The sequence below is a fragment of the Babylonia areolata genome, chromosome 13, assembly GCF_041734735.1.
Source record: "Babylonia areolata isolate BAREFJ2019XMU chromosome 13, ASM4173473v1, whole genome shotgun sequence".
Taxonomy (NCBI): domain Eukaryota; kingdom Metazoa; phylum Mollusca; class Gastropoda; order Neogastropoda; family Buccinidae; genus Babylonia; species Babylonia areolata.
In genome coordinates, this window is record NC_134888.1 from 25,356,522 (window position 1) to 25,375,867 (window position 19,346).

At 43.2% G+C, this 19,346-nt stretch overlaps 1 protein-coding gene across 1 annotated transcript in view; it reads right to left on the reverse strand.

Moving 5' to 3' along the window:
• Window positions 1–7,643: 7,643 nt before the first annotated feature.
• LOC143288728 (uncharacterized) overlaps window positions 7,644–19,346 on the reverse strand; it is a 95,390-nt gene continuing 83,687 nt past the window's right edge. Inside the window, exons 8-11 of the mRNA XM_076597353.1 lie at window positions 17,005–17,101; window positions 12,898–13,032; window positions 10,414–10,660; window positions 7,644–7,796 (exon numbers count right to left, since the gene is read on the reverse strand). Coding sequence (XP_076453468.1) covers window positions 7,646–7,796; window positions 10,414–10,660; window positions 12,898–13,032; window positions 17,005–17,101 — 630 coding nt within the window. The 3' untranslated portion in view covers window positions 7,644–7,645. The remainder of the gene's footprint in view (window positions 7,797–10,413; window positions 10,661–12,897; window positions 13,033–17,004; window positions 17,102–19,346) is intronic.

A 19,346-nucleotide genomic window follows, 5' to 3' on the forward strand; every position in this document is an offset into this window, starting at 1 on the left:
TCAACCTTGAATTGTCATTCAAAATGATTCAGTGATCCTTTGGTTTTTATTTATTTGTTTGGTGGGGGTGTTGGGGTAGAGGTTTCAGTAACATGCTAGGTATTTGTATTTCTTTTTATCACAACAGATTTCTCTGTGTGAAATTCGGGCTGCTCTACAGCGCCACCCATTTCTTTGTATTTTTTTCTCCTGTGTGCAGTTTTTTTTCTACAGAATTTTGCCAGGAACAACCCTTTTGTTGCCGTGGGTTCTTTTACGTGCGCTAAGTGCATGCTGCACCTCGGTTTATCGTCTCATCCGAATGACTATTCGTGGAGTTAGGGTAGAGTTTAGAATTGACATTTACTGGGGGGAGGAACGGCAAATTCACAAAGTTGGACAAGTTTCATCAAAATTAAATATTCCACATTTGTAGTCATTTCAAATGATTAAATTTGTTTTTAAAAAAAATGAACAGTGTTGTATTTTGTTTACGAATAAAATAAAAGAAAAAAATGAACAGTGTTCTATTAATTTGTTTACGAGAGAAAAAAAAGGGGGGGGGGGGGGAGGGAAGGCCAACTCATATATACACTAAGTCCAACTTTGTGAATCAGCCGTTCCTCCCCTAGTAAATTTTTTTTCTCGCATTTTACTATTATATAAAGACGACCCTCCTTCATTCAGCCTTCTGTTTATTTTCCTCCATCGCTTCTCTTAAAAGGCAGTGATTCCACAACATCACACATGACAAAACTGCATTTTTAACTGAAACAAATAGTAATGAACCTAAGTCAGGGGGATGTCACAAAACGAGTAAACTGGCATTCAAACAAATTCCCCCCCCCCCCAAAAAAAGAAGAAAAATCCCTCCCTCAATGTCGAGCTTTAGTCCCATAACGATGTACTTCGCCCACGATCGTTCAAGACGAGGGAAACTACTGGTGGAATGCCCTGGGACAGGTTTCACGAGAATGTTCCCAGGTACATGGACCATCATTCGTTGAGTTAGGAATAACGATAAGCAAAGTTAGCACTGCTAAGTTCACCTCGCGCAACCACTCCCAGGGCATTCCACCACCAGTAGTTCCCATTGGCTTGTAAGATCGTGGACGAAGCACCGAACAATCCCATTGGTCCACTTTTGAATGCACGACCGCATAAGTCATAGAGCCCACATCAAATTTTGATAACGCACATCCAGCGATCATCTGTATGAAGCTTCAACATGTATACTCGGGTGCCAACCCAGAAATGCATTTCTAAGTAGTCTTCGTAATCTTTTTTTTCCCTTAACTTTTCCGCATCGTTCGTTCACAATAAGCAACCAAGTCAGTATGCAGCCTGAGAACGTGTGTAAATTTTCTGAAGTGACAAAATGACACTTTTGATGCCATGATACATTTTAACGCCTTGATGCCAAACTGAAAACATTTTCAGACTACACATTTTTGGTTTCCCTCCCCTCCCCTCTCAAAGTGCAGATGGCTGGCTGTGTACTGTATTGTGACTTGTTCAGGTCAGTCAGTCAGTCATGCGCCTTGGGGAAACATTTACGTCGTACCATTCTTCAGCAAGCTGAATGTTTTCACGGAGAACTTTCTGGCACTAAGATAGGGTTGGTCAGTATGGCTGGCATCTCTTTGTCATGCTGCAAATCGAGCATATTTTGTTAAGTACTGAACCCCCCCCCCCCCCCCCCCCTTTTTTTTTTTTTGTACAGCGACTGCAAATTTTGAACATGCAAAAACTTCCCATCTTTTACGCGCAAAGTGGACCAAAGGTGTGGACACAACACGAGGGAATACTGACCTAGCAACTGGATGAAAACTGGACATTAGCATAGGGGAATGCGGACCTAGTTACTGTATGAAAACTGATCAATATGGGGAATACAGTCCTAGTTACTGCACGAAAACATAAAATCAACATGATTGAAAATAGGCGAAATCACTGCATGAAAACGACATGTAGGAATACAGACCTAGTCACCGCATACAAACTGGACATCAAAATGGTGGAATACAGGTCAAGTCATAGCATGAAAACTGGACATCGACATGGGAGAACAGAGTCTAGTTACTGCAGGACCTCAACATGGAGGAATAGTCCTAGTTGGGACATCAACATGGGAGAAGAATACAGTCCTAGTTAGGACATCAACATGGAGGAATCAGTCCTAGTTTGGACATCAACATTGAGGAATACACCTTAGTCACTCCAAGAAAACTGGACATCGAAACTTTGGTGTGAATCTATATTACGCGGAAGAAGGTGTCCGATCCATCGGTCATAATTTTGACGAAAGAACTGGACCTGTCCGGAGTGAATATCATATATTCTATTTAATCGGAGGGAGGTTCGGGGGGGGGGGTGGATAGTTGGCGATTTTGTTACAATTCATCGAAGCTGGGAAGTCGTGATGAAAAAAGGGAAAGTTTGAAACACTGTATTATGACCGTGAAACAATGAAATGACAAACGTCATGGAGTACTTAAGCTACATGGAAATGTTCGATTTCCAGTGCCTTAGTTGCGTAGTATCAGTTACAACAACAACAACAACAACAAAAAAAAACCCAAAAAAACTAAACAAAAAATCCTTAAAAACCCCAACAAAAAAAAACAAAACCCACAAAAAAACATCCAAGTTGGATACCAAAATCTTAAACTGAGCTTTCAACTGCCCCCCCTTTGAGCCATTGCACACATCACCACTGAATTACGTGGGGGGTATTTCCCTTTCCGTTAATTCTGTTTTTGTTTTTATAATAGCAACCGCAGGTCAGCTAGAAATAAAATTTGTCAAAAACATGTGCTAATACACAACTTGATCGGTTGCAATGTCTTTTGTGACAGAAAACGAGACGGCAATGAAATGAATAAAGGATGGTATATTACTTCTATGCTGCCCCCTCCTCTAAAACACAAAACAAAACATCACCCCCCCCCCCACACACACACACACACACACAACACCAAAATAAACACAAAAGAAAAATCATTAAAGAAAAATCATTAAAGAAAAATCATTAAAAAAAGAAAAAAGCAAAAAACATCCTTGCATTTTTATAGATTACATTAAGTCAAATAAGCTAAAACTGAAACCATTGACTATCATCTTCCTCAGCAGGCAAACACACATACAGGCCCTACACCACACACAATGTTCAAGGATGAACGGATAGTTATAAACTTATCAGCGGTGAACAGACAGCACATTAAAGAACTCGAGAGACCGAACGTGTTGAAGAGAAAAGAAAAAGGTTAGTCAGCCGGTGAGGTTTTCTCATGTGGTACAAAAACAAAACGAAAAACCTAAACAAAACTACGTTCAATATGGTTTCGCTGACAGAGGAATAAATGTTCGCATATTCATATTTTTTTTTTCTTTTTAAATCCCCTTGTATTCAAACCTCCACATTCTTTAGCTGGTCCTTGCCTAGCAGGGCATTTTTTTTTTTTAAACACAAAACAATAACAAAATCCCCTCAAGGACAATTTCATGAATGACAAATCTGTAAGGAAAAAAAAAAAAGCATGATTTTTAACTCTATGTACAGCACAAAAATACGCTATACTGCTACACTGTCAACACCCCCAAGCCCCCGGCACCCCATATTCCTCTCCAAAGCAACAAGATCGTATGCAACAATGTTTAAGCGATAACAAAAAAAGAAACAAACAAAAAGAATATTTCTACTTTTCACATCAGTGACGTTCATTATACAGATCCACTCATTTCATTATCAAACTGTACTGATTTTTTAAAGCATGCTCATCAGGACTGTACAGTTAACACAAATAATAATGCACAAATACTATCACCTTGACACACATTATTGGCAAATGTTGAATAATAGTGAACATTTAATTTTGTCTTATGCTTATTGTAAAGCGCTTTGAGCTCCCTTTCAGGAAGGAAAACGCTCAACATGTATCCATTATTATCATCATTATTTGTCAGGATGAACAACTCAATTGATTCTATCATATGTACACTCTTCACTTTCAGTTTTAGCGTTTTATCAACATCGAAGTACGGTTACGAGTTCACAAAATTTGTCAAACCCAAAACATGAATTTCAAACTCTCAGCATAACCAGCCATTCGACAGTAAACATGAGAAACGAATACTAAATGTATTGCGCGGTTGACAAATCCAAATGTGATTCAAACGACGATAACAACGAGAAAAGGATCAGTAAGATCACAAAACAATGAACAACTGGAGCGCAACTATTGAGAATTGATGGGAGGTAACTGACTGAAGAAACCACCCAGTCAGTATTTAAAGAGTTATGTCTCTTCTTGATTTTACCGACAGAAGATAAACAACTGATAGGTACATATGCTGCTGTACAAATCCATATACGCTACACCACATCTGCTAGGTAGATGCCTGACCAGCAGCATATGTACCTATCAGAGTGGACCTCTACAGAATGTTGCCAGAAGACAACCCTGTTGTTTCCATGGGATCAATTTCGGTGCACCATGTGCGTGCTGTGTATCTATCTACATGGTATCTCGGTTCATCGTCTCCTTCGAGTGACCAGACGCCCAGTTTGACTTTTCCGGCCAAACTTGGGAGAAAAGGCGAGAGCGGGAATGGAACCCACACCCTCACGGACACTGCCCTGGCAGATGAGCGTCTTAACCATTCTGTCACCTTCCTCTCATCTACAATCGAAACTTGGTTCAAGAGTAAGACCTTCACAAACCCAACAGCATATTCACAACGACGCAGGACTCGAAATATGCTGATTGGATAGCTTTAAAAACACCGCATCCAGGAAACGAACGTTTACAGACAATGTTGAGAACAAGATATTATTCTGACAAGTTATTGAATAGTCAGAGTCGACAATCAAATAATAATGGAAATACACCACTCATTCAGTAATTCAAGGGTAATCGTCTCCTTTTCCGGTGTGCTTAATATGCTACCTTCCACCTTCTTCCCTTTCTCCCTTTTTTCCACCCTCCTTTCCTTCTTCCTTCCTTTCTTCCCTCCTTTTCCCACCCCTTTCCCACCTCCTCCATGAAAAACATAATTCAACAACCACAAATACTGCTGCACAATCATCCAACTTTCACATGTATCAAACTCAGGAGGACTTACGCAACTTATGGTCTATGAAAAGAATAATAGCAGTGTGTTACTCGTATTTGGTGAGCATGTATGTTAAGCATTATGCAAACATTTTTCATTCCATAAGTGAGAAACTGAGGGGAACAACAACACGAACAAGAAATTATTTCATTCTCCTGTAAAGAAAACGACAGCTTTCAAAACAAATGAAAAAAACAACTAAATGCAAATAAGCAAACAGGAACTACTGTAAGAACAAAGAAGCCTTTCTCAAATGATTTTTCTTTTTCTTCTGCGTTCGTGGGCTGCAACTGACCGGCATGATTTTTCCAGTTTAGTTTTCCAGCGCGGGGGAAAAACAAACAGTGGCAGCCAACCCTTGCTGATATTTGGAAGCCCCTGGACAGTCACAAAAAACAGCAGCAACACAATAACGAACACATACACACACTGTGTATTTACAGCTGGGCCAACAGCAATGTGAGAGCGGCACGATCAATGAATGCTTTCTCCACTGAAGTGGAAATTCATTTACAGCTTTGTCTTTTCTGAATGACTATGACTCTCAAATTTTAAGGAAGCAAAAAAACTGCACTGGCTCTTAAAACTACAGCCTTAGTGGCTGCTGTAGATAGCCTTTGAGGACGTACCATCCCAAACGCCGACTGTCCTAAAAAGCCCTCTTCGTCGGGATTGTGGAATGTGACTCAAATTTGTAGCCCAGATAGTCAGCAGTTGCCTCCTCTGCTGTTGTTATAGTCATAGTCGGGACATGACGGACTATCGTGCACACACACGTTGATGCTTCAATGGACATTGAATAAGCAGTTCTCTGTCACTTCGTGCCTTTCAATATCATAGCACGTGAAAAGAAGCTTCCCTAATTCCTTTATTGCACAGCCCTTGTCTGGGTACAACTGTACGCTGCACATTGTTAGTAATTACTCTGAGTTTTGTAAAATGCCTTTCTCTGAGTGTGTGGACAAGTTTGTTTTCTTCTCATTATAAGACGGTTGGCAGATGTGGTGTAGCGTATATGGATTTGTCCGAACGCAGTGACGCCTTCTGGAGCTACTGATACTGATACTTAAGACCCTATTTGTACAGACAAGCCGTCTCTTGACATCAACGTGTAACATACATTCCTTCTTGTTTCCATGGTTCCACTACTTTTTGGCATCACTGCAGGGCATTTTCCAACTGTTTGTTCTGGTTTTGAATTTGTTTCCCTGACGCTCTTCATAAACAACTGCCCCTAATCTTTATTCCAACACCTTACTGCGTCACTTAGTTTGAAGCATGTAGATTTTAGCCAGCGTGATGTGAGATAGTCAAATATGTATTTTAGCAAATGTGATGTGAGACTATGTCTATTCATTTATTTTATTTCATTTTTATTCTGTCTTATTTTTTTTTATACATATTTTATGTTATTTAGTCTTAAATTTGTATATCTTTTTGCAAAGCGCGGTGAGCCCCCATTTGAGATGGGGGTACGGCGCTATATAAGCCTGCATACATTATATTATTATATTCTGGTTGCCTTCCTCAGTTTGGTTTGCACGGTCCTCATACATCTTTCAAGATGCTGAAAATTAATTTCACCGTTGATGACCGCGGATTTTTTTTTTTTTTTTTTTTTTTTTTGTAAGGGAAAGAAACAAAAAACTTTTCTTTACATACGTCAACCACCACACTCCACTCTCTGCTATGTGACGGTTAAACACTCACAAGAAAACCAGGAAAACCATAGTATAATAGTGTTGTGTCATTTTCACGCAGTGAAGTCGTTCAAAAAGACCGAGGCAATAATTATACGTCTTTCACTGTGTCTGAGCAGTTCACCGGGTTCTCTTTCCCCGGTGACGGGGAACATCCACCTTTCTTCAGTGTGCGTCATCCACTCTCCTCTCTTACTTCATGGTAATTTAATTAAAAAAAAGAAGAAAAAAAAGGAAATCATATACATTATCTCACTCGGTCCTGTACTTCACTGAAACAAGAAATCAATACTGTGAGTAAAATAAAACAAAACGAAACAAAACAAAACAACAACAGCAACATCATCAACAACAACAAAAAAACAACAATCGGAAAAAAACAAAATTGTCAGGAAATCATACATATCAATTCATCCAGTCCTGTCCCTCTTTGAAACAAGACGTTAATACTGAGAAAAAAAAGAAAAAAAGCGGGAAAACATTAAAAAAAAAAAAAGAAAAAAAAGAAGAAAGGAAATCATACACACCATTTCACTCAGTCCTGTCCGTCATAGAAACAAGACGTCAATACTCTGAGTCAAAACAACAACAACAAAAACAAACAAACAAACAAAAAAAAAACCCAACCATTTTTCACGCAGTTCAGTCGTCCACTGAAACCAAACAAACGTCAACACTGCTCAACATCAATCCTCCTCGCCCACGCTGGCAGAAGCAGAAACGACATCTCTCTCCTCCTCCTCCTCTCCCTCGTCCTCCTCTTCACTCTCCTCCTCCTCCTTCTCCTCTTCACTCTCCTCCTACTGCTCCTCGTCGTCGTCGTCCTCCTCGTCGTTGTCGTCCTCCTCCCTTCAGATGTCCAGCTGCTTCAGGGACCCTCGCCGTCCGCCGGGCGATCCCAGCTGGGTGACGTCATAGTTGAGGCTGGTGGCTTCCCAGATGGCGTCCACAGAGAGGCGGGGGTTGGCCACAGAGCTGATGTCCACTGGAGGGGAGGCCTCGCTGAAGACAGCCGCCAGCATGCGCGCGGCGCGCGTACACACACACACACACACACACACGCACGCGCGCGCACAAACACACACACACACACATACACACACACACCTTGGGTGGTTAAATCGTGCATGTGACTCGAGACTCAAGACTTAAAAAAAAAAAAAAAAGCCTGCAAAGTGAATAATTTGGTATGCACAATAGGTGTTAAAATGACAATCAAATCATCAGCCACACCACATCTAACCCCCCCTCCCCCCAAAAAACAAAACAAAAAACCAAACCAAACCAAACCAAAAGGCAGCTGTTGCATCGTAGTATAGGCACCCTAGGCTTTCCCCGTTTCTTTTAATCCCTTGTCTACTCAACCTTGGTGACAGTGATTAAAATCAAGTCATGTTACATGCCTATAAACATGTAAGAGAGACAAGACAAGACAAGACAAGACAAGACAAATTCCTTATTTTCGAGGATAATAGATAAGCACTGGCGCGCTTTTTTTTTCTCCATCCAGTCCCCGCCCTGAAACAGGGTCTCCACTACACAGAACTACATTATATGTCATTGCATCCACAACAGAATGCATAGCATGCAAATACAATACTACATATAGCCATAAGCATGGTAATAGTAAGATACACACACACACACACACACACACGCACACACACACACAGGCACAAGCATGGTATTAATAAACGACACAGGAAAAACAAACACATAAAACAAAAACAAAACAAAACAAAACAAAAACAACCCCCCCCCCCAAAAAAAAAAAAACCCCCCACCAAAAACCGCACACACAGAACACACACATCCCCCCCTCACACACACACACTGAGTCAGAGAGAGATGGCTGAAATCAGGTGGGCTGTATGTGATCGGTCTACCAATGACCTCTCATTGAATACACTGATGGCATGTCAGGATTTCAGACACATTGTGAACCATCAATACCTTGAAACATGTATTTGAAAAAAAAAAAAAAAAAATCGATTTCCGGCTTAGAACTTACAGTTTCTCCGTGGTTTATTAACGATAGCTGTGGTATTAACTAAAAAAAAAAAATAAAAAAAAAAAATAAAAAAAGGGGAAAAAAAGAGGATGTTTATTGTATTGTATTTCTCTTTTTATCGCAACAGATTTCTCTGTGTGAAATTCGGGCTGATCTCCCCAGGGAGAGCGCGTCGCTACACTACAGTGCCACCCATTTTTTTTGTTGTTGTATTTTTTCCTGCGTGCACTTTTATTTGTTTTCCCTATCGAAGTGGATTTTTCTACAGAATTTTGCCAGGAACAACCCTTTTGCTGCCGTGGGTTCTTTTACGTGCGCTAAGTGCATGCTGCACACGGGACCTCGGTTTATCTTCTCATCCGAATGACTAGCGTCCAGACCACCACTCAAGGTCTAGTGGAGGGGGAGAAAATATCGGCGGCTGAGCAGTGAGTCGAACCAGCACGCTCAGATTCTCTCGCTTCCTAGGCGGACGCGTTACCTCTAGGCCATCACTTCACTGGTTTTAAGTAGCGTTTTGACAATTTAGTACAGAGTAGTGTAAAAAAGAATTGAAATCCCTTGTCGCTTCCACACGTGTTTCTTTTCGACAGAACCTTAGTCTGCTGCTAGGGAAAAATAGACAACTACTATGGAAAACTGACATGTTATGTTGATCTGCAATATGTCTGTGTCATTTAGTCAGTTACTAAGGAAAATTGAAAAATACGCACGTTAAAGATCCTGTAGTCCATGTCAGCGTTCGGTGGGGTTATGGAAACAAGAACATACCCAGCATGCACCCTCCCCCCAAAAACCCCCCTCCCCCCGCCTACGCCCCCCTCTCCTCCCGATAAACGGAGTATGACTGCCTTAATGGCGAGATAAAAATGGTTATACACGTTAAAGCCTACTCGTGTACATAGGAGTGAACGTGGGAGTTGCAGCCCACGAACGAAGAAGAAGAAGAAGAGGAGGAGGAATAATTATTTCATTTTGAGTGTGGTCATCAACAACCATCTACCTGAATATCTAGTCATTAGCACCATCCACATGTAATATGCGGCTTCTGTTCAAGTGTGTGTGTGTGTGTGTGTGTGTGTGTGTGTGTGTGTGTGTGTGTGTGTGTGTGTGAGTGAGTGCGTGCGTGCGCGTGTGCGTGCGTGCGTGTGTGTGTGTGTGTGTGTGTGTGTGTGTGTGTGAGAGAGAGAGAATGTGCGTGTGTGCGTGCGTGCGTCCGTGTGTGTGTGTGTGTGTGCGCGCGCGCGCGCGTGCACGCGCGTGCAGTGCGTGCATGTGTGAGTATGCACAAATTTATATATTGATACGCACTTGTACGTATCCTAATTTCTAATTTATCTGTGTTTGTGTATGATTTTCGATTTATGTTCGTACCTTGTTATGTACAACCCCCTCACCCCCAGGCCCCCCAATATTCCTTGTGACCCCGGTACACTTGGTAATAAAGACATATTATTCTATTCGATCTATTCTATTAATGTTCGTATAGACAGGGGAAAAAACAACAACAACAACAACAACAACAACAAAAAAAAAAAGAAAAAAAAAGAGGGATAAACAAACGCCCAAACAAAACAAAAAACACAACAAAACACACACCACACTCACTCGTGATGACGGCTGTAGTTGTGGTGACGGCGGAGGAGGGAGCCGCCACCACCACCACCACCACCTCCGGCAGGGCGCGTGGCCCGCACGCGGCAGTAGCACGTGACCAGCACGCCCAGCACCACCACCACGGCGCATGACAGGGTGCCGCTCACCACGTACATGTTGCGCACGTGGAACTCGCGCCCCTCCACCCCGCCCCCCTCCCGCAGACCCCGGATGTCGATCATGGGCCCGAACATGTCCACTGGAAAAGAGATTCAAGATTCAAGATTCAAGATGGTTTGTTCAATTAAGGCCATAGCCCCATATGAATAGGGGGTAATAACAGTTTTGCATGTGTCATTGCAACTGGTAATGTAAACAATACAACGTCATTCACAACAAAACTATCAGTGAATCTAAGAAATGAGTGTCTCTCTTAATTGCAGTGCTTTATAAAGATACATAGCAAAACTACGTATGATGTTTTCATCGTTAGATGCCATTAATAAACATAACCGAAACAAGCATGGATTTATATAATATTTTGGGGGAGTAAATTGGATTCGTAAGTCAGTCAACACAGGGCATTTTAAAACAAAATGAACTTCATCCTCTCTTGATTCCTTGTACAATGGGCAGAATTGTTCAGAATGACATGTTGCTTTGTAACGATATCTATGTGTGTTTACTTCAGAGATTCCAAATCTAAATCTGGTCAATGTAAGTCTGAGGCGCCTGTTAAAATCAAACAAAAGGTATCGCTTTACTATGTGATCAGAGGTAAAATTTCGATACATTTCAAATCTTTCACTTGTTTGAATATCCACTGGAAAGAGAGAGAGAGAGAGAGAGAGAGAGAGAGAGAGAGAGAGATTCCAGATTCCAGATGGTTTATTCATGTATAGGCCTAGGCCCCTTATGAAGGGGTATGTGAATAATATTCTTTTATATAGAGACAAACATTACCTTGCAATGCTTGTTAACGTCCAAATATTCAATTAAACGAACATATAAGTAAAACAGCGCTACGGTTCATTATGTAGAACAATAAAATGCTGTCATGAAGTTACAATTTCTCTGAATTTGAAAGCTGTATATAAAAATTGAGAGAAAATTTTTCGAACACTTTCGGGAGATGTTGATGACATTAGTAAGTTCAATTTAAACAATGTAGGTTGTCTATAATATCTATAGGAGGAATACATTCTTCTCGAGTGTTCTTAAGAGATGGACAACAAACAACAAAATGATCTCATTGTCTTGTGAGTTCTTACATAATGGACAAATTAAATTACTAACATTACATGAGAGAGAGAGAGAGAGAGAGAGAGAGAGAGAGAGAGAGAGAGAGAGAGAGAGAGAGATGAACTGACATATGACATGACATGACATGACATGACATGACATGACATGATACTGAATTAAAGTGTTGTTTATTCAGAAGACCATCGGCCCATTCTGAAAGGACCTGAACAAGTAAGTTACAATCGAAATCGTATACAAAGAAAAAAAACAACCCATCTCATTAAACTATAATATATACTACTTACTAACAGCAACTGCACGTCTTTTTAAGGCTTTATATCTATCTATCTATCTATATATTAATAAATTCCATATGATCTTTGTTGGATGGCGAAAACAAAAGGCTCAGCCGAAATATACAGGAGAGAGAGAGAGAGAGAGAGAGAGAGAGAGAGAGAGAGAGAGAGAGAGAGAGAGCCGGGAGCAGCACTCGTCATCAATCATCATCCATCTACACCACACCACCCAACACCACACCACACCACCCAACACCACACCACACCACACCACCCAACACCACACCACACCACACCATACCACCCAACACCACACCACACCATACCACCCAACACCACACCACACCACACCACCCAACACCACACCACACACACACCACCCAACAACACACCACACCACACACACACACCACACCATACCACCCAACACCACACCACACCACCCAACACCACACCATACCACCCAACACCACACACCACACCACACCACCCAACACCACACCACCCAACACCACACCACCCAACACCACACCACACCACCCAACACCACACCACCCAACACCACACCACACCACCCAACACCACACCACACCACCCAACACCACACCACCCAACACCACACCACACCACCCAACACCACACCACCCAACACCACACCACCGAACACTACACCACCCAACACCACCCCACCCCAACCAACACCATACCACCCAACACCACACACACACACCACACAACACTCCACCGAACACCACACCACCCAACACCACCCAAACCACACCACCCAAACCACACCACCCAACACCATACCACACCACCCAACACCACACCACACACACCGTACCACCCAACACCACACCACCAACACTACACCACACACACACCACCCAGCACCACACCACCCAACACCACTCCACACCACACACCACCCAACACCACACCACCCAACACCACTCACGCGGGAACTGGCAGTTGGGTCCGGCGTGCATGTCCAGGCAGAGACAGGTGTAGGAGTGGACCTGGTCCACACAGGTACCCCCGTTCAGACACGGGTGACCGGCACACTCGTCAACGTTCACCTCGCAATGTGTGCCTGGATGGTACACGTGCTCATCATCATCATCATCATCATCATCATCATCATCATCATAATGATAAAATGCAGATTTATACAGCGCAGTTCCCCCATCTCAGATGGGGCTCACCACGCTTTACAATAAAAACAAAACAAAAACAAAACACAAATCTAAGATCATGGGACGTAAAAATATGTACAAAGTCAACACAATCTCACATGACAGTGGCTAAAATATACACATTCAAGACTAAGTAATAAAAAAAAAAAAAATGTAAATCAACACAGGCACCATGCATAGTGACCGCTTGAACGACATAGAAACAATAACAACACCACCAACACCAGAAGACGAAGATGAAGAAGAAGAACAATACACGAAGACCACAGTCAACCATCGCCACCGTGAGCAACAACTTCAATAACAACCACCTAAACCACCACCACCACCTAAACCACCACCACAACTACAATAACCCACAACAACAGCAGCAGCAACAACACCTTTAACACCACCACCACCACCAACACCTTCACCACCACCATCACCACCAACACCTTTACCACCACCATCACTACCAACACCTTTACCATCACCATCACCACCAACACCTTTACCACCACCATCACCACCAACACCTTTACCATCACCATCACCACCAACACCTTTACCATCACCATCACCACCAACACCTTTACCACCACCACCAACACCTTTACCACCACCATCACCACCAACACCTTTACCACTACCATCACCACCAACACCTTTACCACCACCACCAACACCTTTACCACCACCATCACCACCAACACCTTTACCACTACCATCACCACCAACACCTTTACCACCACCACCACCATTTACCACCACCATCACCACCACCACCACCACCATTTACCACCACCATCACCATGACCACCAACAACAAACGAAACACTCGTCAATGTTGACCTCGCACAGCGTGCTTGACATGGCCAGGTACAGTAAATTAAACTAAAAAGCGTTATGGAAAATGTTATCATGAAACCGCTTTAGTTATTGAAATAATATGAAAGAAAAGAGAGAGAGAGAGAGAGAGAGAGAAAGAAACGAAGGAAAGGAGATCACCACCACCACCATCACCATCTCCAACACAACAACAACAACAACAACAACAACAACAATACTAACACCACCACCACCACCATCACCATCTCCAACACAACAACAACAATACCACCACCACCACCATCAACAACAACACCAACATCATCACCACCACCATCACCACCTCCAATACAACAACAACAACAACAATACCACCACCACCACCACCACCATCAACAGCAACAACAACACCAACATCATCATCACCACCACCACCAACACCACCACTACCACACCATCACCACTACCACACCATCACCACCTCCAGCACAACAACAATACTAACACCACCACCACCACCACCACCACCATCAACAGCAACAACAACACCAACATCATCATCACCACCACCACCACCAACAACAACAACACCACCATCACCACCATCAACAACAACACCACTACCACCACCACACCATCACCACCTCCAACACAACAATACTAACACCACCACCACCATCAACAACAACACCAACATCATCACCACCACCATCACCACCACCTCCAACACAACAACAACAACAACACCACCACCACCACCATCAACAACAACACCACCACCACCTCCAACACAACAACAACAACAACAACACTAACACACCACCACCACCACCACCAACAACAACAACATCATCATCACCACAACCACCATCAACAACAACATCAACATCATCGCCACCACCTCCAACACAACAACAACAACAATACTAACACACCACCACCACCACCATCAACAACAACACCAACATCATCATCACCACAACCACCATCAACAACAACAACATCAACATCATCGCCACCACCATCACCACCACCAACGACAACAACAACACCCACAACATCACCACCACCACCACCACCACCACAACAACAATACTAACACCACTATCACCACCACCAACAACAACACCAACATCATCATCACCACAACCACCATCAACAACAACATCAACATCATCGCCACCACCATCACCACCACCAACGACAACAACAACACCCACAACATCACCACCACCACCAACACCATCATCAACAAAAGCACGATCTCTGCCACCACCACCACCACCACCACCACATTAGTGACCACCATAACCACACCGACAAAACAGACACATACAGACACACACAGACACAGACACACAAGACACACAAATCGACCTGCAATTAAAGGCAACAGCGGGCTACGTTATTCCCACTACACGATCTCTTCAGTAAACGAAAAAGACGGATGAATGATGGCAGAAGCAAAAGAATTCTGTGAGCATTTAACGTGAAGTGGTAATACTTTGAAAAAAAGAAAAAGAAAAAAAAAAAGGTTTATAATCTGTCTGTGGAATGTAAACATCAAGCCTGGTTTATCAACTATACCGAGCATTACTGGTTTTGCTTATAATTTTGTTCCCGTTTCATCAAGACCTTGCGTTGTGTATATTAACTATCTCCATACGAACGGCGAAAGAGACGACGTTAACAGCGTTTCACCTCAATTACCATCATCAAAATTTTGCAAGCGGAAGGCTCTTATACTGAAGAGGTGAATGTTGACAAAGAATACCACAATTCTGACGACGGAAGCTAAAGGTTGGGTCATTCAGACACCCACTGGACATCCGAGGGGTCTGTGTAGAGGAGAAGAGAGGACTGGCCGTACTGAGTGGAGTTAACAGGGCTTGTGTGCTGAAATGGAGAATGTCCAACGCAGAGCAGCTAAACTCCTGTCCTTTCTCAAAGACAAACCATACCCAGAACGCCTTGCTGCCCTTCACCTCCCAAGTCTCGAGCATCGACGTGCCCGTGGTGATATGATAGACCTACATAACTACATCTCCCATAGCATCTACAAAGTACAAAATCCAGAATTTCAGCGACTGGAAGGTAGGAGACATAATGGGCAATTGCTCTAAAAGTCTACAAGGGACATAGCCGTTTGCTTATCAGAAGTAACTACTTTGCAAAACGTGTCATTTAACACCTGGAACAACCTTCCAGACTATGTAGTTACAGCACCAACAGTCAACACTGTTTAGACCAGACTGGATGCCCCCCACTGGGCAAACCTACCGACACTGTACAATCCTGCTTGCTATGAAAAGGTAGGACAGTAAGACCTGTACTGCCACGCATGCACAGAAGTAGTTCAAATCTGACGGTGAACAGGCTGTAAAAAAAGGCCTCAAGCACCACAAGTTCAAGTTTGATATTTTCCGTACTTCTGGAAAACAATACATTTCAAACCATATCTTCCCTTGGATGACGTGTGATATCTATTAAACCCCCCCAGCCCCCCCCAAAAAAGCAAAAAAACCAACAAAAACAAACAAACAAAAAAAACCCCCACCAACAACAAACAAACAAAATTCACGCATTTTTTTTTAATGTTACACACGTGATTTAGGTTTTCTATGAGTAATATAACAATTAAATACATGGACATATGTTTACCGTCTGTTTTTTCTGTCATATATTTTTGTCTGCAATTATTGAATTACAACACAAGACGAAATTTCCTTAAAGTTCACACACACAGACACAGACACACCCACACACACACACACACACACACACACACACACACACACACAGAGACACAGACACACACACACACACACACACACGCACGCACACACACACACACACACAAACAGACAAACACAAAAATAGAGAGAAAGGGACAAATACAAAAAGACAACACTGATTGAGAGAGAGAGAGAGAGAGAGAGAGAGAGAGAGAGAGACAGACAGACAGACAGACAGACAGAGACAGAGAGTTAAACACACGCACAGACATTAAAAATATTAAAACAACACAGACCAAACTGGGTACACAAGCACTGTTTTACCAGTGAATCCTGGGGGACATATGCACTTGTATGTCAAGGTCATCTCTTGGCAGCGAGCGCCGTTTAAACAAGGATGCAAGTTGGAGCAAACGTGTATCTGAAGAAAAAAAGGAAAGAAAAGAATATAATTAAACATCATAGATATAGTCGAGACAATTAAAACATTAAAATCATGAACATGCAAACAGACATCACACGACAGATTCCCTGAAGACTGTTTCGTGCTGTCCTTCCGTGGGCACTAACTTTTTTGGTATTTTTTGTATTTCTTTTGATCACAACAGATTTCTCTGTGTAAAATTCGGGCTGCTCTCCCCAGGGAAAGTGCGTCGCTACACTACAGCGCCACCCATTTTTTTTTGTAATTTTTTCCCCCTGGGTGCAGTTTTTTTTAAATTTGTTTTTCCAGTCGAAGTGGATTTTTCTACAGAATTTTGCCAGGAACAACCATTTTGTTGCTGTGGGTTCTCTTACGTGCGCTAAGTGCATGCTGCACACGGGACCTCGGTTTATCGTCTCATCCGAATGACTAGCGTCCAGACCACCACTCAAGGTCTAGTGGAGGGGGAGAAAATATCGGCGGCTGGGCCGTGATTGGAACCAGCGCGCTCAGATTCTCTCGCTTCCGACGCGGACGCATTACCTCTAAGCCATCACTCCACATTTGGATTTCTTGAAAGAAGTGAATATCTTTTAATCAGAGTCAATTGTTTCAAACGCTGAAAGATTTTTTCTAAAACATTTTGAGTGAAAAGATTGAAGCTATGATTAGTTTTCATCGTACTTGTTCACCCTTGAGCGTGAAGTAGATGCTAACGTGGCGATAGCCTTGAAATGGCCTTAGTGGTCGGCGAGGCTCTGAGCACCATAATTTCTGCTGCCTTCCCCACACACTCGCTCCCAACTCCCCTCTCGCCCCCATACCCCCCCCCCCCCCCGCCCACCCCACCACCACCACACACTCCCACCCCTTCCTCCGTCCATCCGACACACTCCCGATTCCAAACATTAACCACTTTACTGCTGCTGATCCTTGGTGACATCATTTCAGTGTGGCGTAAATCTGCGTTCCATATATGCTACACCACATCAAAATGGCAGATGCCTAACCAGCAGCATAACCCATATATATATATATATATATATATAATTTGTATACCTATCCCAGAGGGTTTCTTCTACAGAATTTTGCCAGAGGACAATACTTTTGTTGTCGTGGGTTCTTTTTCAGTGCGCCAAGTGCGTGCTGCACACGGGACCTCGGTTTATCGTCTCATCCAAACGACAAGAAGACGACTAGAGTTCGATTTTTCAGTCAAACTTGGGAGGAAGGGCGAGAGCGGAATTCGAACCCAGGCCCTTAATTAAGGACTCGCTGTATCGGCAGGTGAGCGTCTTAATCATTTCTGCCACCTTCCTTGGAGTTTGTTGAACAAAGCATCAAAAGTATTGCAGTCCAAAGGAAAAGAGGTGGGAGTTCTCAGTGGCGTGGCTGACTGACTTACTACTTCTTCGTTCGTGGGCTGCAACTCCCACGTTCACTCGCATGTACACGAGTGGGCTTATACGTGTATGTATGACCGTTTTTACCCCGCCATGTAGGCAGCCACACTCCGTTTCCAGGGGTGTGCATGCTGGGTATGTTCCCGTTTCCATAACCCACCGAACGCTGACATGGATTACAGGATCTTTAACGTGCATATATGGTTTTCTGTTTGCCGTATACACACGAAGGGGAGGTTCAGGCACAAGCAGGCCCGCACATAATAAATGTTGACCTGGGAGATCGGAAAAAATCTCCACCCTTTACCCATCAGGCAGCCGTTACCGAGATTCGAACCCGAGGCCCTCCGGGATTGAAAGTCCAACGCTTTAACCACTCGGCTATTGCGCCCGTCGACGTGACTGGCAACCTGACCTGTAAAGCTTTGTGTCATCCCTATGGGGTGACAGCCCTTCACTGACATGTGTACTCTGACGTCAGCTGCAATCAAGCTGTTTGTGTCACCAGTTTCCCTTCACTTGCGAACGGTGCTTGCGCGCTCTCCTTTCTGTGGTAAATTCTAATTTGCATTCCGTCAAATTCGGAAGGAAAAAACACAAAAAAAACACCCCTGCCCCCACACCTTCCCCGCCCCCTCATCCCCCCTGACCCCCCCCCTCCCCCCCCCAAACAGAGAGGGGAAAAAAAAAATACCCACCTCACCCAGTAAACTGCTCTAACAACAGAACGTTTGGGTGGTTAAAATCAAGGGAGACAATCTTTTGCTGTCCCAAAACAACAACACAGCTCAATAGTTTGTTCCCTTACACCGTGGGTCGCCCAACGGAATTCTTCACCG